General features: G+C 44.7%; 1 protein-coding gene across 16 annotated transcripts in view; it reads left to right on the top strand.

Annotated features, from left to right (window-relative positions):
- NPAS3 (neuronal PAS domain protein 3) overlaps positions 1–21,438 on the top strand; it is a 920,744-nt gene extending 899,306 nt beyond the window's left edge. For 13 of the 16 annotated variants that reach the window (XM_043489743.1, XM_043489742.1, XM_043489741.1 and 10 more), the window contains 3 exons: positions 11,759–11,906; positions 15,257–15,381; positions 17,409–21,438. In XM_043489743.1, coding sequence (XP_043345678.1) covers positions 11,759–11,906; positions 15,257–15,381; positions 17,409–18,793 — 1,658 coding nt within the window. In that variant the 3' untranslated portion in view covers positions 18,794–21,438. The remainder of the gene's footprint in view (positions 1–11,758; positions 11,907–15,256; positions 15,382–17,408) is intronic. The other 3 variants (XM_043489745.1, XM_043489739.1, XM_043489754.1) reach the window with 1 other exon arrangement.
- Positions 21,439–27,389: the final 5,951 nt, after the last annotated feature.

Below are 27,389 nucleotides of genomic sequence, written 5' to 3'. Positions count from 1 at the left end.
GAATTGAGCAAATCAACATTTTAAGGTTTGAACTTTAAATCATCCATATTAGCAATGATTTGAGCCCCTCTGCCTATCACCCTGAAGCTTTCCAGGGTTCCAAGGTGGCGTTAGTGGTAAAGAACCCGCCTCCCAGTGCAGGAGATGTAAGAGACACAGGTTCTATCCCTGGGTTGGGAAGACCCCCTGGAGGAGGGCATGGCAACCCACTCCAATATTCTTGCCTAGAGAATCCCCATGGACCGAAGAGCCTGGTGGGCTGCGGTCCTTAATGTCATGTCACTCTGGAGTCGCACACTCCCCTTACCTATAGGAATGGCTCGACCCTCCCCTGCTGTGCCTCTGCCTACAGTCCGGTAAACGGAAGGGCAGACCACGAGTGCTAACCAGAGAAACATGCCTTGTGTTGTGCTTTTGTCCCTGTCTACAAAAGATGCTCCTTTTGCCTTGAGATATCCTTAGGGTTCTTCCCGGGTCACATCAGCAGCGACTCTCTAAAATCTGGAAAGAGTAGCCTCAGGGAAAACTTCCTTTCTCTTTATTACAATGTGTCCCAGCAGCAAGGCTCAAGGCTCTGCAGCAGTGGAACTTTAGGGGAGGAAAAAGGAGCCAGAAAGTATAGAAGTGGCATCAGTTTTCCCTTCCTAGAACTGGACCCAGGATGAGAAAACTCTGGCAGAGTTATTTCAGAAAGAGAGCAGGACTTCCACCTTGTCTATGAGATCATTAAAGTTAAAAAGCACCACCTACCCAATGCATTGGGGAGGTGTTAAAAAAATACAGTAGCCTGTTTCTTTCTTAATTACAAAATTCTATACTTCCTAACAAAACGAATACACAGCTACCTGGCATAATGCATTCCTTGCTGTTTTGCATCAATAACCCCTACACTTCCCTCCTGAAGGCGTCTCATCGCCAAATGCAAGCCGACTGCTTAATGCAGGACTAATTAGTATACCCCCTTCCAGTCTGCAGGCCCTCCATTGTAATTCCTTCCCAGCTCATTTTTTTCCACAACCGAGCATCAATCAAAGTAAGTGCCCTGCCTGCCTAGGAAACACAAGATGCCCTCCATGCATTTGTCATCTGCCACACAAACAAAGGGGGAATTGAATTGTTGATTTGGGTATGCAGCCATCGCCCGCAGTAGAGGAAGGCTGGAGTGAAGGAAGGAGAGAAGGAGCGGAGTTTGCTGGGTGGGCCACGTGCAGACGGCACAGGGGATGTATTTTCTGATCTTAGATTTTTCCGGGGCTGGGTCTTCAGGGATTCAGCTGCCACCTGATCACTGGCTGGACTTTCCCCAGCCAAATCAAATGAGTTTTTTCCTCTTCTTCCATATGAATATGAAAATTCACATGAAAGGAAAGGCACGTAATAGCTGGCACGTCTGCCTTTTTTCAGAAGCCAACTCAGCCTAGCCTGTCCATTAACTAAAAAGATTGTCACAGGGAGACAAAATTAAGCCAGGCTTTTATGCAGGAGCGAATTAGTATTATTACTTTACACCTTTTTTTTTTCTTTTTGGCAAGTGCTGATTTGGGTTTTTAAGTCCAAGGTCAGGTACACAGAGAGAAGAGAGACCAGCAAGAGCCTACCTACCAGCTGGGTGTCCCTGCACCATTGCATTCTAGAAATGCCAAATTTCAGGCCAAGCCTCAGGTTTACTGAGTCCAAATATGCAGTTGACAAAGGATCCCTAGCTGACTCACAGTCATATAAAAGTTTGAGAAGTACTGACCACACTGGTATTTAGAAGGCATTGTTTTACATGGAGTAAAATACAAATCGACTAGTGATCTTAAGGACTTCATTTTTGTCCCCCTCCAAGAGATGAACTTTATTAACAGTATTAAAAAATGTGAATGGTCAAATGGCTCTGAGGGCATCTCAATCAGTGTTCAAATGAAACAAGCGTGATAACTCGATTAAGAGATCAACTTCTTTACAAACGTGTAAAGTTTTGAGTATCAGTGGAGAAAGTTAATAGGGTAGAGATAATAATAACTGTCAACTTGTAAGCAAAATTCAGTTTTTTCCCCAGGTTAATATCTGTCTAGGTATTTGATGTGTGAATAGGACAGTCATATTTCCCCTATTCAAGGTAATCTAACATTTGTGAGTATTTATTACAAAGTTTTGCAGTATTGCTATAAAATTTCAAAAATGACTAAGATACGGGTCTTCGCCTTCAAGAAGCTTACATATTAGTAGAAAAGACAGCACAAAAACAGCCAAATTTGAAAAGGTGGCATAAAGAGAAGACAACTACATTATGGGGTATGTATAAAACCCAGGCGCCCCAGAGGTGGGGGCAACCAGAGGAGGATGAGCCTTTCCAGAGGAAGCACATTCTTCCCACTGAGAGGTGCTGGCAAGAAGCCAAGATGTCAGGAGACACGCCAGGGGTGGGGGTGGGGTGGGGTGGGGGGAGGGTAGGTGGTAAGGGCATCTCAGGCTTCAAAGAGCACACGAGAGGACACAAAATATAACACATGATCTTTTCTCTCTACGGAGAGGGGAAGTCAGATCTTCGATTTCATTGATACATTCTAACACAATTCTAACATGGATTCCTAGGGTTTTCCTTATTACTATTTCAATTAGTAGCTGCTTTTTATTATCATAAAAAGAAACACCTGATATTTGAGAGAAACAAGTCCATCGCTGTTGTAAAGCACAATTAAAAAAAAAAAAACAACTTCTAAATCACCCATTTTAACCAAAATCAATTACCCTAAATAAAACCAATTTCATTATTTCTTACAAAATAAAAGACAAGATGACATTGTATTTTTTAAAATTACTTTGCTTGAAATATAGATTTAATGACACCCTGCATACCTTCCCAAAAACCCCTCAAACATTTCTATTAGAACACAAATGAGCAACAGGATTTAGTTTGTGTATGTGTTGAGCATAAGTTTCCCCATTAATATAGGGTTGACTAAGGAGCAGGTGATTTGAACCTCTTTGTAAACACCCATCCCCTCTCTGGCCTCCTTTGAATTCTTGGGGAGGCGCCAGAACCCACCTATGGAAGTAACAGAAAACCAAAGTAAAAATGACATAAACTTTCTTTATAATCATCTTCACTTTCCCTTCGTGATCAAAGGACAACCGTAGCACCGCCAATGAATGTGCCTTATCGGACAGTGTCCAAAGTCATGGGAGGGTCAGCTGCTATTTTCTGTTCCTTTTTTGAAAGAAAATATCCCTGGAGGCTCTCCCGGAAAGTCTCACTGCCCAGCGTTTCATCAAATGCCCCAGCCTCAGCCACGCACTGGATAGAATTACCATGGCTGGTTTAAACAATCAAGGTTTATCTCCCTGAGGCATGGTGGAAGTCCACCACACATAGAGCCCCAAATGAGAGTCCTTTTACTCAAAAAGTAGCAGATTTGCTATTCAGAGGACAATCAACGATGACCGCACGTGGGAGAATCTGTAATGTTTTCACAATAAAGCACCAGTTTTTCTGACAGTTTAACAGAACAGGTGAACAGGTGAAATGTGCCTAAGCTCCTTTAAATAGTCCTAATTTTATGGAACACTAGTCTTTGCATACCTATGCCTCACCACTTAGATATTTCTTGGTAGAGATAGTAGACTTAGTGAAGGAACTGTATCTTGAAACACAGGATCTGCCAGAGACATAAAACAAACCTGACAACAAGATTCACCTCCTCTTTTACCTTTCTGTAGGTCTCCCTACATCCCAGTACTTCATTTTCATTTTTAAAGGAAGTGAAGAATTCACCCTGGCCAGGATGGACCCGCTGTGTGTTCACGGGCCTCCACGCCGCTTTCCATAAGTCATCCTTGTGATAAACTTATTAGTGAAAGTGACTGATAAGCATCTGTCTCCTGTTTAAAGGCAAAGAGAGGCAAATCCTTACTTTCAGAAGACAGAAAACTTCTTCAACAGTCTCCCACGGTTGAGAGACCTCCCCCTGAATCTCGCTGTCTGAGGTTTCATCACATTCCAATCCTCAATCAGTCCGTGGGAAGGGAAACGAAATTTTCAGGACCAACTGAGACTCAGACAGGAGGACAGGTGGGCAACAGGCTCTGCTCCCTTTGCTGTCCCCCAGTGTTGGCACAGAAGTCACCTTCAGCAACATTATTTCTTGAATGAGTGAATAAATCCACCGTTTCCCTGATTTCCTGGTCACAAACCTTAATTCCATGCTGAAGAGTTCAGTGTCCCTTATATAAGAAACCCCCACCAAAAAAGATGGTATGGGGGCTAAAAAATACCCTATTCTTAACTGTCCCAGGTCAAGAAGAGCAGGAATAAAGAGTACTAAAACTCCCTGGTTGGACTGAAACCAAAAAAAATCTAAGATCTCAGATGTCACTCTTGCCAACCATTACTTTGATTCTTCCAGTCCTAGAACATGATCCTCTCCATGTTGAAATAAAATTGAAATTGGTCTCCAATTCTGCATATTATGATCAACAAAAGGGGAATTTATTTTTTAAATTTAACTAATTGACATGTTTTCAATCAATGAAAAGTTTTCTGCATGATTCAATATTAACAGTTAATAAAAATCTATCCATCGGCGTGGTACAGGAAAAAAAACCTCTTCTGAGGTTATAAATCACACAGATAGCGATTGAAGCAGGGCCTGTCATTAGGGTATTAGGGGAAAAATCCATAGATGATGCACAGTCATTCACAGACCATCCACACACGCACGGTCTTCTGTCCTTAAGCTCTAACTCACATTAAGTATCAAATATCATTAAACTTGACCAAATATTGCTCGGCGCATAAATTTACAAAAAAACTAAAAACCAATTTGTGGATGCCTGCTATTTAAGACATCCAGTTCACTAATTGCAAAATCTATAGGAAAGTCTGCATGGCATCAAAGCCTTGCTTGATCCTATGAGCAGTTCTAAATGAAAAACTGTCTCTACTGCAAGTAAATAAAGCACTCAATGCACTGTTCCTGGCTCTAACACTATTTCTCCTGTGGGTTTTGAAAATGACCTTCCTGTAAGCATCAAGGACTATAACTTTTTAGATAAAGAAACTTGTTCTTGTTTTAAGTCTATGTCAGGTTCATTCCCCTATAGCCCACAGTTTTCAAAAGCAGAGGAAAAAGTAATCCAGAATTAAAAAAAAAAAAAAGTCCTGTTTCCAGAATGAAGTTCCCTGTCAGCCTGCCTTGGGCCTTAGGTGGAGAAGCAGAGATTAAAGAGTCAGTATTCTTTTTCATGTTTCATCTGCCAGTTTTGTGAATGTAGAAAGAAAACCAGTGGCTATAGCTAAGCACCCAACTGTGGTATTAAGTCGAAAGTGCAATTCTAGCACACCCCCAGCTTTCCATGCTCTCCACATTAGTGAAGTCAAAAATAATTTTTGAGTTTCTAGCAGAAAGCCCCCCTCCCACCCGCTCCCCATTCTCTGCAGCCATTGATGAAGGTAGCTCAAGGGCAGGGGTGGGGTGCGGGGTGAGCCTTGCAGCAGATGCATCCCCATATCACCATGGTGATAATGAAGCTCTTTGTCCAGCTGTGTGAATGTCCAGTGTGAACTCCCCGATGATCTCACCATTTCCTATTGATTCTATACTTACCTGAATACACCAAGTACTGCAGCTTTTCAATGCACATGCAAACCTCTAAAACGTCCTTTTGTGCAACACTCTGCTAAAAGACCGCTTTTGAGATGTGTTCTTCATCTCCTCTTCAAACTGAATTAGACTGCTTCCTTCTTTTGAAGGCACAAGTAACTCACTATTTAGAATCTTTGGCTTTGATTTTGTAGAACGGCCCAACAGGAAGAGAGCATGTTCTCTTTTTTCCTCCATATTTCTGAAGGCAAACTTGGACTGATTTGTTTTGATTTACTAAGAGAGTTATGTTCCTGCCACAGACACAGGCTTCCTTTATGTCCTTTCAATCATCAGTCTATCTCTGTGGACACAGTTTTCCCCAGGAACACTGAAATCCCTCTGTTGGCCACTGCGTGCAGGGCCATGGTTGTGCACTCTGGCAAGAGCTCCTCGGATTTGAAGGGGGTTGAGGGTGGGGTGGGGAGGTTTTCTCTACAAGTAGGACATTTCTTGTATGCCTGCCACTAAGCGCAAACCAAGAGACTGGGTGGCTTTTTAAAAAGGTAGTAAATTGAGCTGAGCATCCTGTCTTTGGGCATAAAATACATAGGCGATATAAAAAGTCACGTGTTCTAAAACAGAAGCCCACCACGTTTTTCTTTGAACTGTATTCGCCATTTCCTTCACAATTAGAGGCGGGTGATATTTTGACTCTTAGAGACAAAAATGGTCAGATGAGCAGGGCTGGAATGGTTCAGCCAGGAAGATCTAAGTCTCTCCTAGTCTCTGATGGTGCCTTCTCACAAATGCAGGGTCAGCCCTGCCCTGCAGAGCACACTCTGTAACTCAAAGGCATCTGTAGCTTGGAAGGTGGGACAGTGCTAGTGACAGCTTCTTGGTTTTTCTCAGAGCTGAGCCATGGCAGCTGAAAGCAAGACTTCGGAGCTTGAAAGAGCATGTCCTCATGCAGCAACAGAGGCGTCCACAGTTATGCCTGGGACCAGTCAAGACTGTAAGGGCATCTGGGAAATTTACACACTCAGCCTCCCTGGTCTTCACATTTACCCTCCAAAACCTAAGACAAGGCCATTTCATTGTTTTGAGATCCTTAAATAAAAATTAGTTCCTAGACGTCCCTGGTGCTCCGGTGGTTAAGAATCTGCCTGCCAATGCAGAGGACACAGGTTCGATCCCTGGTCTAGGAAGATCCCACGTGCCACAGGGCAACCAAGCCTGTGTGCCACACCACTGAGCCTGTGCTCTAGAACCCATGTTCTGCAGAGACGCCAATGCAATGAGAAGCCTGTGCAGCGCAACTGGAGAAAGCCTAAGCATAGCAACCAAGACCCAGCACAGTCAAAAGCAAATACTTAGAAAAAAAAAAAAAGACTAATTCTTATTGCCCAATTTTAGGGACATCGTTCTGGAAATGTTATGATGTGATCATTTTCAGTAGGCACACACAGGCTGCTCTACCAAAAAGTTTGGACAGCAAAAAGTAAACTTTGAGATTAATTAAAGAGAAGATGCCAGGTTATGTTTAAGAAGTACTCAGACCCTATCATGGAGTAAGACTAAAAATATGATCCACATGAATATTTCCTCTCTCTCGGTTTCTTCTCTTTGTAGTTTGAGCATATTGTTATGAATGTTCTCCTGGGCTCATGGGTTTATTGAGTATATATCTCTTTTCAAGGGACAATTAACTATTTTTTAAGGACTTCTGTATCACGTAACTTTGTGTATGCATGCTTAGACATGTCCTACTATTTGCGACACCATGGACTGTAGCCCACCAGGCTCCTCTGAACTCCATGGGACTGTCCAGGCAAGAACACTGGAGTGGGTTGCCACTTCTTTCTCCTGGGCATCTTCCCCACCCAGGGATCGAACCCATGTCTTCTGCATTGGCAGGCTGATTCTTTACCACTGAGGCATCTGCAAAGCCCATATCAAGTAACTTACATCATGCTTATTTCTGTTTTTCTCCAAGAAAGGGATTTTGTAAAATAGGCTAAAACAGTCTCTCATTTCTCTCCATTATTTAAAGCTAGAATCCCAAAATAAAAATAACAGCCCTGGATTAGAGAGAATCGAGAAAGTTTTTGTGTTTATCAAGTTGTCTAACTTACTACGAACTAAAAATCCCTTTCAAACTGGCACCAAGGTGGCTTTTCTTCTTGAGCTGATTAGAACCACATGAGCTCAGGAAAAGCTGTCAGATCCTGCCTCTGGCACAGCTGGAACGATCCAACTGATTTGCCAGTGTGATTTAAAAAAAAAAAAGGAAACTTCATCCACAAATCATACACTCTGTTCTAGAGCCTCAAGCAAAAATTATTCCCTGTTCATTTTAAAAGAAGCAAAATTCCACTGTGACCTCTTTTATAGGTCCTCTGGAAAAAACAAAAGCACTGGGGTGATCTTGTGGTCAACCTTTCATATAGTAGGAGCTAACTGTCCCTTAGACTGCAAAGAGATCAAACTAGTCAATCCTAAAGGACATCAACCCTGAATATTCATTGGAAGGAGTGATGCTGAAGGTGAAACTCCCAATACTTTGGCCACATGATGCAAAGAGCCAACTCACTGGAAAAGACCCTGATGCTGGGAAAGATTTGGAGAAGACAATGGCAACCCACTCCGGTAGTCTTGCCTGGAAAATCCTATGGACGGAGGAGCCTAGCAGGCTGCAGTCCATGGGGTCTCGAAAAGTTGGACACGATTGACCGACTTCACTTTCACTTTTCACTTTCATGCACTGGAGAAGGAAATGGCAACTCACTCCAGTATTCTTGCCTGGAGAATCCCAGGGACTGGGGAGCCTGGTGGGCTGCCGTCTATGGGGTCGCACAGAGTCAGACACGACTGAAGCGACTTAGCAGCAGCAGCAGCTGGGAAAGATTGAAGGCAGGAGGAGAAGGGGGCAACAGAGAATGAGATGGTTGGATGGCATACTGACTCACTGAACATGAGTTTGAGTAAACTCCGGGAGATGGTGAAGGACAGGGAGGCCTGGGGTTCTGCAGTCCATGGGGATGCAATGAGTTGGACACAACTTTACTGACTGAACAACAATAGGAGCTAACTCAGAGCCAGCCTTATCTCCAGTTACTAGAGTCCCACAGACATATGGGGGGTGTCATTCAGAAAACACTGATCCTAGGAAATGATCATGATCTAACACCACGCTAGGATGTCTCCCTTTTCAGAATTCTGTTTGTCAGGCTGGCCCGGAGCAAATCAATGGATTAAATCAAACTTATCTTCTTGACCTGACAGTGATGGGCCCCTGGATCTGCTCTGTGGTGCTGATCACATTAAGTAGAGACACTCAAGTAGCTCCTGATTCCCCAGGGGACCCCTGAGGGGTCCCCTCCTCCCCAGCCTTTTCCCCACCACTTCCTCACTAAGCCTACCTGTCTCTCACTGAGGTCTCCTCTCTGCCAGATGGCCCTTGGCCTGGGTGATAAATAACTTCATGTAATCATGGATCCTAATAAAATTGTATTTATCTTCTCAGGAAACACAGATGCACCTAATCAGATCCAGAGTCATGCTGCCTGAACCCAAAAAGGTGACACCACATCAGTCTTTTAGTAAATAAAGCCTTTCCATCCCCTCACAACACACCCATGGGGCCCACTCTCGAGGCTGAAATTTTGCTGGTCATGCATTCCAGAAAGGAGATTTTGCTTGTTTATAAGTAAGAGAAAGTATTATTAGGAAGGGGGTGATGATCTTTATCTTGATTCTGCAAAATTCTTACTTGGCTTTATAATTTTTGTCTCACTTTGCCCTCTTGCTATGCACTGCATGGAGCTTCCCAGGCGGCGCTAGTGGTAAAGAAGCTGCCTGCCAATGCAGGAGACATAAGAGACATGGATTCAATCCCTGGGTCAGGAAGATCCCCTGGAGGAGGGCATGGCAACCCACTCCAGTATTCTGGCCTGGAGAATCCCATGGACAGGAGGTTGCAAAGAGCCGGATATGACTGAAGCTACTAAGCAACAACAATGCACTGCATTGTGGATTTTTTTTTTTTTTTTTTAATTTCTGCATGCTTTGGGTCAAATTCTAGTCCAAAATCCCCAGCCAGGTTGGGCTGGTCTGGCCTAGCATCTCAGTGTTTTCTTCATGTGACTCTAAAAAAAGGGACTTCTTAGTCTCTTTGCCTTTATTAAAAAGAGTAGAACCATCTGAAATAAGCCCTTATTCCAGATACACAGCAGGAAGAATTATACACCAACCACTGATTGGGGTACTCTAAGTTTTCTCTGTGAAAATAGTGGGCAGAATTTCATAACCCATCGTTCCTCTATTAATAGTTAACCAGGCTGAGAAGATCTGAATAAAAGCACATCTTGTTGCATGCAACAATGGTTTGACAGAAGAACTGTATGGCAGAGTCAGTATTTTACAGCTTTCAGCTTCACTACGCAGTTTTGTAGCCGGGGAAGCCATGCATGCAGAATGGCAGAACTTACAATTGCCTACAAAAGCAGAGTACAATCCTACCTGTGGAGCCTCGCCACCAAGAGAAGGTGACAGTTCCGGGTTTTAAAAATACCCTAAACTGTAGAATAGTTTCAGAACAGAACTCATCGCTGTTTGAAGCACTCATCAAAGCAAGCCATTTTCAAGCAACTGTTGAAACATAAGCATTAAATTTTACAACCAGCCATTTGGTGTATTTTGAGACCAAAAAAATAGGAGAATGGGAGGAAAGCATTGAAGTTGATGTGTTTATGGATAAAATATGTGGAGGTTTGATATTTGACCACTTTCAGAGCCAGGAAGAGGGGCTCAGACCCAACGGGAAGAGCTTCCACAGCCTTAAACACAGCTCTTTTCCAAAGTGACTTCCCTTTACCCATCCACACCCCCTCCCAAAAAAAAATCAAAATGTACTTCATGAAACTATTGTATATGAAGCACTTATTAGCCATAATTAAATGGACAATATGAATTTACTACGTCTTTAGGACTCTGGCTTGTTCTGGTTTAGAGCAAGATGATTAATGCAAATACATATTACTTGAGATAACCATTTAGCAGCTAATTTAGCCAAATTTATTACAGCAGTTAGAGGTTTTTCATTTTAGCAGACGGAGACAAGGACATGCCAAAAGTGGGCAGCGTGGACGAGTGCACACTGCCCTCTAGTGGCCAGCCAGCTGGCGCGCTGCTGGGGGGAGTGCAGTCACTGAGATTGCCATCCCAGCGATAACAGCAGGTTGCGCACGTTTCCGGCATCCTTTTAAACCCTTCCCATCCACAGCACTTTATTCCAGGGGCTGATTTATGGCACTTTCCCCCCTTTTACTAGCTCAGGAGTACCCAGATACAAATCAAATCCATTTCAACTTGGCAAGATTTTGGTTAAAAGTATCACTTTTAACATCTGCATTTTAAAGCTCTCTTTCCATGGGTATTTAATGGCACCGTTTCACATTACTGATTGTTTTTACTTGTTCCTTCATTTGGGGCCATATTTCAGAGTCCGTGCGGAGCCGTCACTCTGTTTAGCTCTAGCCAAGTCAATCCTGTGCCTCCCTTAGGCCAGCCTTTCTCTCTGACTTGGTGAGGGAATGTATTTTGTTCCAACGTTCAGCAAATTCTCCCCAGAACCTCCCAACTGACCCATGTAGATTTAGTTCATGCTATAAATTCTGTTCAACAGGATCAAAAGGCACTGATGTATAAGGACACAGGTTGAGATGGCTCGCGCTGAGGTGAAATGATCAAAGACAGAGGGGGAAAGCATCTTCGGAACCATTCAAATATCCAGAATCGCAGAGGGGGCTACCTCGAAACCATGAATAAATCACATCCAGATTTGCCTGTGGTCCCATCTGACGTCAAACCCTCCCTTGACAACATCCACGCCGCATTAAGCGTTCTGTGAGCCAGCAAGATCTGCAGTCCTGTTATCCTTCCCTTCACACCATGACTGCCCCAAATGGAATCAAGTCCTGCTACAAACATAGTAACCCTACCTCCAGAGCTGCCGCTCCACTGAATTGGTGATTTTATTTGTCCTACTAATGGCATTCTACATTAAGCATACACAGGGGCACCCCTGACTCGATGCAAGACCTCCTCTTTCTAAGCGCCAGATTTTGCAGAGACGATGATCATTTCATCCCAGTCTTAACATGCAATGCCTTGTTTTGTTTTTTCACTAGTGCTGAATAAGGGCCAGTGTGTGACCAAATACTACCGCTGGATGCAGAAGAACGGAGGCTACATTTGGATCCAGTCTAGTGCTACCATAGCTATTAACGCCAAGAACGCAAATGAGAAGAATATCATCTGGGTGAACTATCTTCTGAGGTATATTTCCGAATTCTTTCTCATTCCTGCCTCAGTTATAAAACATAAAGCCCGATGGTTCATAGCTGACATGTTGTATTATCTTTTGACAGTATCTGGTATGGAATTACATGGAAATTCTGCTTTTCTTTCCACAAGAGTCAAAGAAATGGGAAAGGCTCAAAGTTATGTCAGTAGGGACTCCCAGGGCAGACCTGTGAACTGTTCACTAGTTCCCGGTCAGCAACCACTTGGGCAGCTTTGCAGAAGTTGCTTTGGTTTCCCCACAAACGTTCGGGCCAGATAAAGAACACAGACATTTGCCTCCAGTGGAAACATTCAAAAAGCATCCCCTTCTCCCCGACACATTCTCATACTCATGCACTCCAACCCCTGCAAAAATGGTGTGAAGGGGGTGGGAAAGAAGTGGCGGAGTTCATTATATTCCTCTTGTATCCCATCCCTTTGAAGCCCTGAGCATATTACATGGGGTTAGATTCCTCAAGCACTCAAGTTTAGGTAAGTGAAGGGAGTCACTTCATCAGAATTGAGACAGTTTCAGTATACAAATGAAGGAGTCTTCTTTTGCCTGCTCTGTGATCTCAGGCAAGTGTGACCACTACTTGAATGCATCATCAAATTTATATCCATTAATGCAGCCAAGCCCAACAGCTTCCTGAATTCCAGTGTGCAACACCATTCCTCTCTCCTTCTTCAAATGCTTGCTGCCTATGCATTCAGACAGCACCACGGTAACCAAGATGAAGAGCCTGGGTGGTCTGCATCTGGGGACAAGCTGTCTGAGATCTTCTCCACCAATCCTGCTAGGAAATTCTCCAACTGCCCAGCCTGGCTCCCTCCCATCACCGTCATTCCAGTCTTTGGTTTCTCTTGGCCTAAAGCCACCAAGCAGGGCTCACACGTGGCCTTAGGAGGTGAGCTGCCAGTAGGTGTTCTGAATGGAAGTTGTTGCCCTTTGGCTGATAATGTCGGTAGGGAGTACCCGAATCCCGTTTTTCTCTGAGACTGAGATGCTGACGGCCGTGGCTCATCAGCACGCTGACCCTTCAGTGTTTTCGCCTCCATTGGTGACTGGAAGGCATGAATGTGCTTGCTCCCAACAGCATATCCATCAGGCGCTAATGATTATTGCTCTAGAGAGGGCTTTAATGCGTACCACTTAGAAGAGTCTTCATTCATCTACTTTCTTTTTCCTTTTTTTGACCTCTTCTACTCTACATTAAGTCTCTCTAAAGGTAAAAGTATGGGTATTTAATGGGGCTTTCTCCAAAGCCTGCTTTTCATGCAAACTATGCTGTTTGTGATACACTCAAGGTGGGTTCTGCTTTCAGGGAATTCTTTTACTTAGAGGTTTATGGAATAGTCGCTCTAGGCAATGCAGAAGGTTATAAAAACTCACATGCCGAAGAGAAAACAGAATAAGGTATTGCAGCGTTGATGTTCACTGGCTAGGCAAAAATGGTGTTGTGCCAGGGAGATACATGATTCTTAAAAGTCAGATGTTAGTGGGACTTCCCTGGTCCATGCTGCAGCTAAAGATCCTGGGTGCCACAACGAAGAACCAGGGCCGCCAAACAAATAAATAAAAATAAATATTAAAAACATTAGACATGAGTAATAGGGACACAGAAGCCTCAAAGATGGCTGGCCCCCAGCAGCTGGAACCTCGGGCGCTAAACTCATCCCATGGTTGTTCACCTGATTCAAGGAGATTTCTTCCTATGGGGATCTTACTGCCTCATCAGCCTCGTGACTTCCTACTCTGCCCCCAAACAGAGGGAGAGGGGAGGGTTAGGAAGAGGTCAGTCTGTGCTACTCTGGAGCCACACTCTTGGTCCAGACGAGGATCACACAGTACAGACTCATGAGCATTGGTTGCTCCTATTCCACCCAGTTCCATCTGGAGAGGAAGGAAGCAATTTGGGTATCAAAGACCAGCCTCCTGGCTCAAAAAGCCTCAGCCTCAGGCCAGCCAGACCTGTTTCCGCAGACCTGAAGACTCTCCGTGGGTTCACTACTAGAAGACTGTCAGTCGGAGGACAAGTAACTTGTGAAACCTTCTCGGCAGCTGGACCACGGAGGCTGAAAAAGATGAGCTCCAGTGAGCAGTCTTCTTCCTGTGCCCTTACAACACGTGGTAGAATCACAGAGACTGCGTAAGGGTTAGGGCCACCTTCCCACCATCGGCTCAGCTGATAGTCTAGAAAAGGCTCTGCTGCTGACACCAATTCACACTAAGGAGTAAACGCTAAATGCCCGATCATTTATCTTAGAGAATTAACGCCACCCTCCCCCCCCCACCCCCAGGATATTGGCGATTGTAGAGCCGTTACTGAAACAGTGCCTCTTTGATATAGGAATTTCATTAGAAATGAGCTAGGGAGCCAGTAATCACCAATGGTAGGTGTCTGGCTGACTGGCCATGATATCAACAGGAGGACAGAAGAGGGCATTCTCCATTTGGAGAAAAGAGGCTTTCCTTGTACCTTCACATTATGGTAGCCTACCCTGCTTGGGTGCCGGGCTGGCCTTGGAGTGGCATTTCATGAAGATCGCTAGCTCAGACTGACCGAACGCACTCCCTTTTCCAGGAGAGGCATTCTTCTGAATTAAAAATGGAACAAAACTTAAGCACCTTTGTGCAGATGGGGTTAGATCTATTCTGTTAGGGCCTCTTTCACACTGCAATCAGATCTCAGCTAACAAGCCACAGGTGTACACCACATGAGCAGATGGAAATGTGATTGTAATGGGTGTGTTGACAGTTCAGTAGCCATAATCCACGCAGCCCAAGGTGCACCTGTGCATCCGTCAGATCGTCAGGCGCTGGGGGCTCTGCCCCCCACTACCCCCGCCACCACCCCACCACACACATACATAGTCTCTGAACAGCAGAGGAGCTCCATCAAGGAGCCAACACAAGGATGCTGAAACGAGGGCCTCATTAGGAGCCCAGGAGCAGACAGGGCACGCCAGGAGGCAGGGGGATGAACTGTTGAGGGTACTTTGCGCATCCTCTATTCCCCCAGGTGTGAGACGAGGTGGAATGTTAAGCAGCACAGTTCCCTGGCCCCCAGTGGTATCTGATTATTTAAAAGCTTTTCAGTGGCTTTCATGGAGCATTTGGGTATTCAATCATTGTAGCAAGGTGCGCCTGTACCCCAGCCATGCAATCCAAGTTTCTATAAAAGTCCTGTGATGAGCTGAGAAATGATTTCATGGTTAGTCTTCTAACTCTCTGAGCTCCCCAAAGTTTGGGGCACGGAAGTGGAAAAAGGATGGTCAAAGGCAAGCCATCCCGAATGGGTGTGTGCACTCCTGATGAACGCCTCCCTCCCCCTCCCCCACAGCAACCCCGAGTACAAGGACACCCCAATGGACATCGCACAGCTCCCCCACCTGCCGGAGAAAACTTCGGAGTCCTCGGAGACCTCCGACTCTGAGTCAGACTCTAAAGACACCTCAGGTATTACAGGTATTACAACTTCTCCATGTTCTGCGCTTAAGGCTTGCCTTTCCAAATATGAGGGGTGGGCAACAGCCAGAGGGCCATCATCTGAATTAAACAACTGGTCAAATTTTATATAGAGAAGTCAGTCATGTCAAGGTATTACTGAGCCTTTCTCAACACACATATGTATATATACTTATATACCACTACATTCATATGTACACATTATATATGTGTGTGCACATACATAAAACACACACTTATGTATGTGGTATTATATAAATATATACATGTATATGGGCTTCCCTGGTGGCTCAGATGGTAAAGAATCTGCCTGCAATGCGAGAGACCTCGGTTTGATCCCTGGGTTGGGAAGATCCCCCAGAGAAGGGAATGGCAACCCACCCTAGTATTCTGGCCTGGAGAATTCCTAAACAAAGCAGCCTGGTGGGCTACAGTCCTCTGGATTCCAAAGAGTCGGACAAGAATGACTAACACACACATACATGTATATAAATATGTAAAACTACATACATATATGCATGTTGTTATATATTAATACACATAGGCATTTTATGGTATATAAATATATACACACAAATATACAGAGAGACTGATTAATTTAGCCATCACTTAATGTCAGCCCTCCATACCGAAGAAGACCTGCCCTAACCCCATAGCTACCTCCACCCTCTTTACCAGAGCAGACAGCAGGGCTATCTTTGTTGCTCCAAGACCGACTGTGACTTTGAGCCCCAAATGTTCACACACTCACCAAGCTGGGATGGAACCCCTAAAGTGGGATACTCAATGGCATCAGTAACTGACTCTTTCTGCGTGCTGGACTGTTACTCATTTTCTGAATCTATGCTGAATAAATCCATGCTTTCCCTTTCCTAGTTCTTTTGGGAAGCAGACTGAATAGTTCTTTGGAACATAGAAAAGTTAACATAAAAATTTACTTTTCCTCCAATCCCCAGTCCCCTTCTACAGGCACACATAGATCCAGGGGGCACATAACTCAGAGAATTTACAACTGCAAAAATTTCTAAGCTTCTTCTTACCCAACCTTTTCTACTAAATAAAGGAAAGCCAGAGTAAGTGATGTGAGTTGCCCAAGGTTCCAGTCCAGGCTGCCATCCAAAAGCATGTAGCAGAGACATGAAATCAGCATCATCACTAAATGTTTTGAGGTTATATTACTAAGAAAACCTATCCTCCCTAAAATGTGGCAGATGACTAGGGCTCCCCCACCACAAGCGCCATCCATTGGGAACCTGCTCCTGTGGACACATATCCCTCTACTCCAGACAGCCTCAGGGAGGCAGGAAGAGGTGAGGAGGCTCTTGATAGTTTTCTGCATTTGTTTTAGGGTCTTCACTGGGGCAGAGTTCCAGAACAGACAATCTCTGCTCCATAATTATACAATATATAGCAGTGAACCCAAAAGACAAAATTTCCCTGCCCTGTGGAGTTTGTATTCCAGTTGGGGGAAAAGACAGAATAAAAATAAAACACACAAATGAATCAGGTGACATTCAGTGCTCTGAAGAGTAACAACTCTAGGAATAGACAGTATGGTTTTCAATAAGGAGCAAATATTTGCCAGTAGAAAACGCACACCTCTTTGGGAGGTCACCTTGCAAATCATCATTTTCCTGGGCCGCTGACACCTTATTCCCGGTTATTTACGCTGACTCCATGAGTATTTCTGCAGAACTTCTCAAACGTTAAGGTGCCTAAGAATCACCTGGGGATCCTGTTCAAATGAAGGATCCCATTCAGTAGGTCTGGGTGGACGCCTGGGCTTCTGCACTTGGAACAAGCCTCCAGGTGATGGGGCCCGTGCTCTGGGAGTCACTCCCCCTCCCGCCATAACCTCGGTCCTCACGAAAGAGAAAGACAAGGCTTTAGGTTTCCAAAGTGGCAAAGCCAGCAGCAGCTCAGGATGGGACAAGACACCCAGCCCTCGCTCCCCTCCCCCGCCCCCGCCGGTGAGAGGTGCGCGTTGTGCTGCTAGCCTGACATCTCCTGTGTCTCCCCCCACACAGAGGACAACGAGAACTCCAAGTCCGACGAGAAGGGGAACCAGTCGGAGAACAGCGAAGATCCGGAGCCCGACCGTAAGAAGTCAGGCAACACGTGTGACAACGACATGCACTGCAACGACGACGGCCACAGCTCCAGCAACCCGGACAGCCGCGACAGCGACGACAGCTTCGAGCACTCGGACTTTGAGAACCCCAAGGCGGCCGAGGACGGCGGCGGGGGCGGCTTCGGCGCTCTGGGCCGGATGCAGATCAAGGTGGAGCGCGGCTACGTGGAGAGCGAGTCGGACCTGCGGCTGCAGGACTGCGAGTCGCTGTCGTCGGATAGCGCCAAGGACTCCGACAGCGCGGGCGAGGCGGGCGCGCAGGCCTCCAGCAAGCACCAGAAGCGCAAGAAGCGGCGGAAACGGCAGAAGGGCGGCAGCGCCAGCCGCCGGCGCCTGTCCAGCGCGTCGAGCCCGGGCGGACTGGACGCCGGCCTGGTGGAGCCCCCGAGGCTGCTGTCGTCCCCCAATAGTGCCTCGGTGCTCAAAATCAAGACCGAGATCTCAGAACCCATCAACTTCGACAACGACAGCAGCATCTGGAATTACCCGCCCAACCGGGAGATCTCCCGGAACGAGTCGCCCTACAGCATGACCAAGCCCCCCAGCTCTGAGCACTTCCCGTCCCCGCCGGGCGGCGGCGCGGGCGGCGGGGGGCTGCACGTGGCCATCCCGGACTCGGTCCTCACCCCGCCCGGCGCCGACGGCACCTCCTCCTCCGCCACCGCCACCACCCGCAAGACTCAGTTCGGCACGTCGGCTCCCGCGGCCTTGGCCCCCGTCGCCTCCGACCCGCTGTCGCCCCCGCTGTCGGCTTCCCCGCGGGACAAGCACCCCGGGGGCGGGAGTGGGAACGGGAACGGCGGGGGCGGCCCGGGCGCGGCCAACTCCTTGCTCTACACCGGGGACCTGGAGGCTCTGCAGAGGTTGCAGGCGGGCAACGTCGTGCTGCCGCTGGTGCACAGGGTGACCGGGACCCTGGCGGCCACCAGCACGGCCGCGCAGAGGGTCTACACCACGGGCACCATCCGCTACGCCCCCGCCGAGGTGACCCTGGCCATGCAAGGCAACCTGCTGCCCAACGCGCACGCTGTTAACTTCGTGGACGTTAACAGCCCAGGCTTCGGCCTCGACCCCAAGACGCCCATGGAGATGCTCTACCACCACGTGCACCGGCTTAACATGTCGGGACCGTTCGGCGGCGCGGTGAGCGCGGCCGGCCTGACGCAGATGCCCGCCGGCAACGTGTTCACCACGGCGGAGGGACTCTTCTCCACGCTGCCCTTCCCGGTCTACAGCAACGGCATCCACGCAGCACAGACTCTGGAGCGCAAGGAGGACTGAGCGGCGCCCCCTGGCGGCCTGGCGGGGGGCTCCGCCCGCCCCCGGAGGCATCGTCGGCGTTTTCGTTTAGACCTTTGATTCTAGCACTTTGAATTCGAACAGGTCAGCATCTTCTCTTCGCCACGACGGTCCCCGATCCACCCCCTTTTCTTTCTTTCACTGGACTCATTCTTTCCTGTAAAGATATTTTTTATTTTTGGGGCCTTCAGAGGGTCAGACGACCAGTTGCCTGCCCTTTTGTCTTCTTCTGAGATGTGTGTTGGGTTGTTTTGCTCTCTTTTGCATCTTTATTGAGATGTCTTTCATGTGTATATGCCTCTGCCATAGAATACTCAGTCTTGTGGTCAAGAGATTTCTCAAGTGACAACCATTGGGTGTTCTTCGTAAAGATCTTGATATGATCAAGATTGAAAGAGACAAGGATAAACAATGTGCCCTGTTTGACTAAGTCAAATGAAATGGGGTGGTGTTTTGTTTCTGTTCCTGATTCCTTTGAAAATAGGGGGATAGCATTTTAGAATTTTATGCAGAATTTAATTCTCTTTTTATGGTTAAGATTTTAAGATTTTCTTACTTGCACATAAAAATAATTTGGGTTCTTAAGCTTAATTTCTGGCCTGTGACTAGAATGTTTAAAAACAAAAAGTTGGACTAAATGTTAATTACTGAAACATTAACTTAATTTCTAAAACCATGGTGCTATCATTTATTAATCTGTAATGTCTTCATACAAAATGCAGCTCCTGGGCTGGGTTTTGGAAAAAACAAACAAAAAGTGTGTTCTGTCCTGGTCTGGAGTCCACTGCTGCAGTCTCCTTGGTTAGTTAAGACAAAGCCCTCATTAACGTTTGCTGCAGGACTTAAAATTTACCTCCCAACTAACAAACATAGCCTCACATTAAATTTAATGGGTCAGGAAAGCCCTTTTTAAAAGGGTTTTTGGAAAACTCAATCAAACTGACTTGAGGAGCAGTTTAGGTACATTCTGTCTTTTGTTGAGCTTTGTTTCTTTCCTTTTCTCAGTCTAACTGAGGCTAATTTTTACAACTTCAATAACACTTCAGAGTAAAAGAAGGAAAAAATATTTAACATTTTTTTTTTCATTTCTTGCTTTAAAAAAAGGAAGGTTGTATTTGTATTTTGGGGGACTGATTTGATGGATTTTTTTTTTCCCCTTTGGTTCTTTCATATCTAGGTTGGAACCAATAAGATTTAAAACTAATGAATGGGTTCAAATAAGCTTCAAACAGATAACTGCAACTGAAAACTGCACATTAAGTTAAAAAAAAAAAAAGAAAAAAAAGAAAACGGAAAAAAATATCCTATTTTGTCTTCGTTGCCAGAAATCAGTGTAGTGTCAAACACTCCAAATGACTGTCAAGTATAAATTCTTCTTCCACTCCATTTTTGGCAGCTGTTTGTTGAGGCATCTAATAACAGATGTGAGAACTGTAACGTGTGCGCTGTGTACGTGTCCTTGGCCGTCAGTCCATTGCAGTTTCAATGTGTGTTTCTATATGCAGTATATACTAAGCTAATGTAGTTGTTTTGTCCTTTGTCTTCTCTGTGCTCTATCTCTAGTCTGGAGTGGTACAGTCCCATTCCTGCAGTCGTAGTGAATCAGTGATTCTTGGGGGTTAGTGATTTTTGTGTGGTGGCCTTCCTCTGTAATGTCACCCTATGCTGCTTCTACTGTCTGTGACTTCCGTTTCACTCCTTAAAATTCCTGCTGTTGCTTTACTGGTGTATATTCTCCTGACCTCTCCCCTCTCTTTCCCTCTCTCTCGTCTCCCCTTTTCCTGCCTCGTCTCCCCACCACCCCAACTTCTCTCCTTTTTCATTCTCAGAGATAAAAAGACTCTTAACTAGCTCAAGGTTAATGGAGCCATTTTTTCCCACAACGGAATTCTGGGTACGACTCTTTCTTCTGCAGTGCCACGTGACGCGCTGAAGAATAATGCTCAGATGTATGAAATAAATTAATGCCATATAGCCTCAGTTGTTAACATTCCCAGAGTCCCTTGTGCTCTACCTATAAGCAGTGGGTGCTTTTCTTTGGTTTCTTTCCAGGTTGGCTGATGGAGCAATATATAAAGCAATTTACCAGTGAGACAGAAAATTATTTCAAAGGTCAACCAACATTTTTTAAAAACAAAAGGGGAGGGGGGGATGGACTATAGAATTGTCATATATATTTGTTTATGTGTGCAATGCTAATAGAGTAACTCGGCTGTCCTTTGAATATCACTGTGTTGAGTGGATTCCTCCTGGCCCTCTGATTCCATGAGTTGGGCCCAAACCACTGTGGAATAGTAACAAAAGAAAAAGAAGTTCAATGCCACAAATTTTAATAGCGAGTGCTTACTTGAAGGATCTGAGTCGTTTTAGAAGGTGAAGAAGGCCAATCATGAAATTTAAAGATTAATTTTGGAAGCTCTACTCTAGCTATCGAACAATCAAAGGAACGCACCTATCAGCTACAAAGAACAGCTAGACAGCTGTTGTTGTTTTTTTTTTTTTTCTTTTATAAATGTTTCCGTGTTGTGTCAGAATGATTTCTGGTGATTTAAACTAACAGATAATCACAGCTGCTGTCTAAATCCATAGTGTTAAAATTACAAAATGAAAAAAAAAAAAAAAAAACACTTCATTACCTGTGAAGACTGTGTCTGTGTTTTTAACTATTTCTTGTACAAATATATGAAAACTTTTATGAGGAGACTGGTGCCAAGTAGCTGAATAATGGGGAAAGGGATATTCTGTTCGTAAAAATCTTAGCAGTGTTACCAACTCTACAGTATATATATAAAAAAATTAAAACGTTACAAAGCGACAGCTATGGTACATTTGTTTTGTGTGAAGCTAACCCGGACCTAACTTCCTGAGTGCCTGGCTTATTTTGAAACATTTTTTTTCATTGACCATTGATAATGCTGCAAATCAGAAATGTACATACTTCATTTACAACAGGGTTCTTTTTATACTTTTGTAGATTCTCATACATGTCACATACATGGTTGTCTTTATGTAACTTAATTTTTCATCCGCAGGTGCCATTTTCATAATAAACTTCTCTTGGATTTGTTACTATCTGGCATCATTTCTTTTACATGTAACCATCCTAACTAATGAATGCTGGTAGTATTTGTTTAAGCAGGTACCTTGGTCATTATTCTTGATTTAAAAAAAAAAAAATTTTAAGCATCCATATTTTTGCTAGTTTTGGACAAAATACATAGCTTGTGTACCTATGAGGCTGACAAGGCACAGATTAAGATGCTAATCCAAATACTACACCAAACTTGCAACCATCCTAAATTTTCAGCTACCCAAACTCATTGTCATATGAGCATTGCTATGCACATTATCAAAGCTGAACAACAGGCCTGCAACATTAACCACTATGGGAAGTGTGCATTTTTTTCTTGATTAATGCACAGTAAGTGGTGACAGTTTTCATACATTAATCATTTAAAATGCACTCGATATTTTCATTTATTACAAGCTGTAATGTATAACCAACTGTTCCATTGCTTATAGCTTCTCTTTATACTAAATATGTATTTTCTTTCTCCAGACAAGCCAAGTAAGTCATGATTATGCTGTGTTATTGGGTAGGTCAGCACCCAGCCTGTCCCGCTTTGAGGCAGGTCAGCTGGCTAACTCCAAAAAATAAACAAAGGGAAAAAACTTCAACTGTTATCTAAAAGTTAAGGATGGAGGTGGGTCACCTGTTAAGTCTGTGCACTCCAGAAAATGAAGACGTGGATGGGTTGAGCAGAAAGAAAAGGTAAATACTTTGTCCAAAATCTCCCGACTATTGTAAATATTATGTCCTACTCTGAGTCTCCAATGACAGTTGCCAATTCAAGAGTACTTTTGGTTAATGGAGAATTGCTTCAGACTGGTGGATATGGTAATGTGGTTATGGTTGTGGATCTCTAGATCTCTCCAGTAGGCCCTTTCTGGATCCCTGGAAATAAGTACTTAGAAATAGAAAGAAAGTGACTGAGAATACAGAACTGGGTTCTCTCAACTACTTTGCCAAAATGTATCTTTCCCTTTTGCTCTTGAGAGAAGAATTTAGGAGAGCAAGATTGAGAAGCAAACAAATTGATGCAGCTGGAAACACAATCCTGAACAGATGACTGAGTGTTGAAGCCAGCTTACCCAAGGCACTCTCTCTCAAGATGTTGACAGAGCTGGCGCTTAGCTGTGAGTTGTGGCTTCCAGAGCTTTACATGGAGGAGGGGCTACCAAGGCAGAGGGCTGACTCTGTTGGCCCAGTGACGAAGTTGGTTGGCCATCACCCTTTAATTCTGGACACTCCTTCAGCCCTGAGATCTGGAGCTAGGAGCAGTTGGGAGTTGAAAAGGGGAAGTCAGACATGGTAATGAGTGAATTGAAACCCTCACAATATTTGGAGCTTCTGAAATAGAAATGGTAGAAATCCTGGATTCTTACAAGCTCAAGCATCCTTAGCATCAAGTTTCCTGTCCTTTATTTGTACCCAACCATGCTAAAAGTCTGTCACAATGAAGTAAAGAACATTTCTTAGCCAAAAAAAGAGGGAGTGAGCTCTGGCGCAGACCCCTGACAACGGGGCAGCCCTGCCACTTCCCCAGCCAAGGGGCTGCCAGCCGGATGGGAGCCCTGAGCCCCTCACAAGCTGCCCACAGGCTCCCCCAGGAGCTCTTCCCTCCCCGGGCTGGCAGCAAGTCACTTTGTCAAAGCTTCAGTGCGCAAGTGATGGACAGAGCAGGGAGCTAAGGCCAGCTCTCCGTATTTCTTCTTCCCAGCTGATACCACTACTTATTTATCTGACAATAAGGAACAATAACAGCATAATGTAGCAAGCAGGACAAGAGGGAAGGCATGCATTCACTTGAGCATAAAGAAACTGGTCTTAGGGGACTTCTCTGGTGGTCCAGTGGCTAAGACTGCATACTCCCAATGCAGGGTGCCCAGGTTCAATCCCCTGGTCAGGGAACTAGATTCCATGGGCCACAGATAATAGTTCCCAGGCCTCAAAAAAAGATCCTGAATGTGGCAATGAAGACTCAGTGTAGTCAAATAAATTAAAAAAAAAAAAAAAATAGAAACTACTATTAGTCCTTTTGGACTATAACTCTTACCCATCTTTGCCTACTCCTAGACAAAGCATATTTATGTTGACCATATTTAAAACAATTTGAAACCAAATTGGCCTATGCTTTGCATTGAAAGTAAGAGGTCATGTATATTTCCAAGCCCAGAAGAGAGTCTGTTCAAGCCAAGAAGATTGTAATCCAGGTTCAAAAATTAGAAAGAGTGAAGGACTTGGGAGAGAAGGAAGAGTAGCTTTGCTAATGCTTCATTTCGTGTAATGAAAAAAGGCAAACCTTGTTCATGAGCATGATTCCCAAAGAATGATGACAACTAACAGGCTTAAGAAACAATTCTGGGATGCTAAGGTAAGTTAACACCCTTAGATGCTTCTGCCTTTCTGTATCTCCTAGGAAACCATTGTAAAGAATGGGGCTGACCTGGTAAATTCACCACAGACACAAATCATGGCTTGTTCATTTTCATGTATCCTCCACAGCCTAGCTCAATGATTTATGAATAGTCTTGGCTCGGTGAAGATCTACTGAACACTGATGGATGAAGACACGTGGAAAAATAAAGATGAAACATGACTTGTCAAGAGACAGAGATTCTGTGAGAAATGTCCATGTGGTTGGCAGGATGGCTTTGAGTTTCCACCAAGAAAGGAATGGCAAGATGGATAAGGCAGCGACTGCATTCATTCCTGCCTTCTTGGGTAGTCCATATGGCTGGCCCAGGGTTGGCCATCAAGAAATGTTGGTTGGAGGATGTGTGTGTGCATCCACAATACTATTTAATCTGTTTTCAAGAGTAAGTCAGGTACCACGAATAAAGGAGGAAGAGGAAAGAGCCCATGCAGTTAATAACTGACTTAGTAAACTTTGACATCACAGCCCGTGGATAGCTAGATCAGCGGATCTTAGATTCACCAGAAGGTATCCCTTAATAGTGTATCCTCACAGATGAGTGGTGAGCTATCTAAACTCAGTCATCATCCAGAGACTCTTAGCAACCAAGAGAAACTCTCTGGTGTAGAAATCACATCTCCCTAAGGTCCTTCCGGCCTTATGGATGAACATACTGAGAAGGTGTTGAACTGAAACCTTCCCTCTGGAGTTACACAGACTAAATCTCAACCCTCTGCCATCTGAGTAGTTTCCAAATATGTGAAGATGGATATCAGAGTTTCAGTAAATCTCTCGGGTAACTATCACCTGTTCTTTTCACGGCTCCTCCAATGGCACTGTGGGGGATCCCTCTGCCATCCTAGTCACCCTCATCTGGGTGCACCAGGATCTGTCAAGGCCACCATACTGGTTTTCTAGGGCCAGCTTACAGCCACCAACTGGGTGCTGGCTCCAAACACCAGAAATTTATTCTCTCCTAATTCTGAAGACCTGAAGTCTGAATTCAAGGTGTCACGCAGCTTGATTCCTTCTGAAGGGCTCTAATGGAGAGTCTGCTCCTTGCTTCTCTCCTACTTTCTGCCGGGGACCAGCCCTCCTGGGCATTCCATGACACATCACTGTGATCTCTGCCTCCCCATCACTGGGCCATCGTCACCCTGTCGCTGCATCTTCACATGGAGTTCTCTCCACCATGTGCGTCTCTCCTTTTCCAATAAGGACACCAGTCATATTGGATTAGGGCCCACCCTACACCCATAGGATCTCATCTTAATTAACTGTATCTGCAATGACCCTACCCTGAGAAGGAAATGGAATTAAGGCCACAGGCTGAGGTACTAGAGGTTAGACATCGAGTCTTTGGAAGACACTATTCAACCCATAACAGCCCCTTTTAAAACATAGCACCCTGGGTCAGTCACAGGGCTCCATTGTTATTTGGTGCCTGCCTGGGCTGCAAGTCCTATTACAGCTCCTGCTCAGGACTCTGAGCATTTAATTAAAACAGACTGAACCTGAAGTCACTTCTTAGCAGCCAAACCAACTGCTATTTCATCTTGAGCCTCTAGTCAACCAGATCACCTGGCCTTTATACAAAGTTTTGATAAGGTAGGTCTCCCACCTTCAGTGTGTATATAGGCCTCATGTAATGTTGGCATGTTCTTGGGGGAAAAGCAGTTTAAGGAAAGAAGTTCCCTCATTCCCGAGGCATGGAAAGTGAGCAAGGCTCTGTCCTTGTGAAAACATTGTTCATTTTCATTATACTCTATGTGCCCTCCAAGACATCTTCACCCAGCCCTGCTAGAGAGGAGAGACCTGGCCCCAACCTTTGCAAACTCTGAAAGTGAAAGTGTTAGTCACTCAGTCGTGTCCAACTCTTTTGCCAACCCATGGACTATAGCCCACCAGGCTCCTCTGTCCATGGGATTCTCCAGGCAAGAATACTAGAGTGGGTAGCTATTCCTTTCTCCAGGGGATCTGAACCCTGGGATAGAAGCACGTAATGCATCCGTAACAAATTCCCAGTGGGTTACTCTCTTGTGAATAAACTGAGGCAGGGAAAAAACAACCATGAGAAGGAAATGGAAAGAATTAAAGGAACTATCGCACCAACCATTTCACAGGAGCAGAACTGCGGCAAGATGCCAGATCACTGATAGGTATGTGTAAAATCATCCACTTGAAAGTCAAATACAAATCATGAGGCCAAACTCATCAACTTTCTGAAAATGGGTAGACCTCCTTTTGGACCTCCTTTCATGGACTAGAATCAAAGCGATTATTGTAAGATTGTCTTGTACTTTCCCGGGGACAAAGCAGAGTTGTTTTTTGTTCTGTTCATTTCTCTACTGGCAGCCACGAGATACACCAATAGGAGTGACCCAGATAATGTTCCTCTGTTGAAAATTTTCTAGGATAAAATTAATTTGTTTTAAAAATAATATATGCAAATCTCTAAAGCCACTTTAAGGGGGGGAAAAAGGAGCAGAGGGTGAGGAGGTGGCTTTTCCTTGTACTGAAGGAGTTCTTAGATTTATAGCGGAAGTGTCAGAAACAGGATGCAATATTCCCGTGAACCCCCTACCTCCCCCCAAACAAAACCATTATACCCTTGATGAATTATTGACTTTAGAGTTTTATCTGTGCCATGAATAATCACAAACTTGGGAGTCTCAGGGCACAGTTCATAAACAAATAATTATATCACAATGATAATTTTTCAGGAATTACAACATCAATCATGGCCATGTTATTATCAAGTACATTTTCTGGTCGCCTCTATTCATCAAACCCTCCTCCCTCTCCACCCTTCCGCACCACACAAGCAAAACTCATCACCAGATTGCCTCTTATTTACACATCACTCAAAGCAGGACAGAGCAGGCACACACAAAATGGGCCAACCCAGCATTTATGAGAGATGAGTTTTCATTAAGAAAGTTCAAATTAAATGCATTGAGAAAGATGGAGGGGGAGAGAATTAATTATTCCAGACTCCCCCAAAGAAGCTCCTTTGAAAAGATCTTATTTGGAAGATAAAAACCAGATGGAAGGTTTATTCCATTTCAGGCAATACTAATACAGAAAAAGGAAAAAAAAAA

This window comes from Cervus canadensis, chromosome 17 (assembly GCF_019320065.1).
Source record: "Cervus canadensis isolate Bull #8, Minnesota chromosome 17, ASM1932006v1, whole genome shotgun sequence".
NCBI classification, from domain to species: Eukaryota; Metazoa; Chordata; class Mammalia; order Artiodactyla; family Cervidae; genus Cervus; species Cervus canadensis.
The sequence above is the reverse complement of the archived record's forward strand: the minus strand, read 5'-3'. Positions and strand labels throughout refer to the sequence as shown.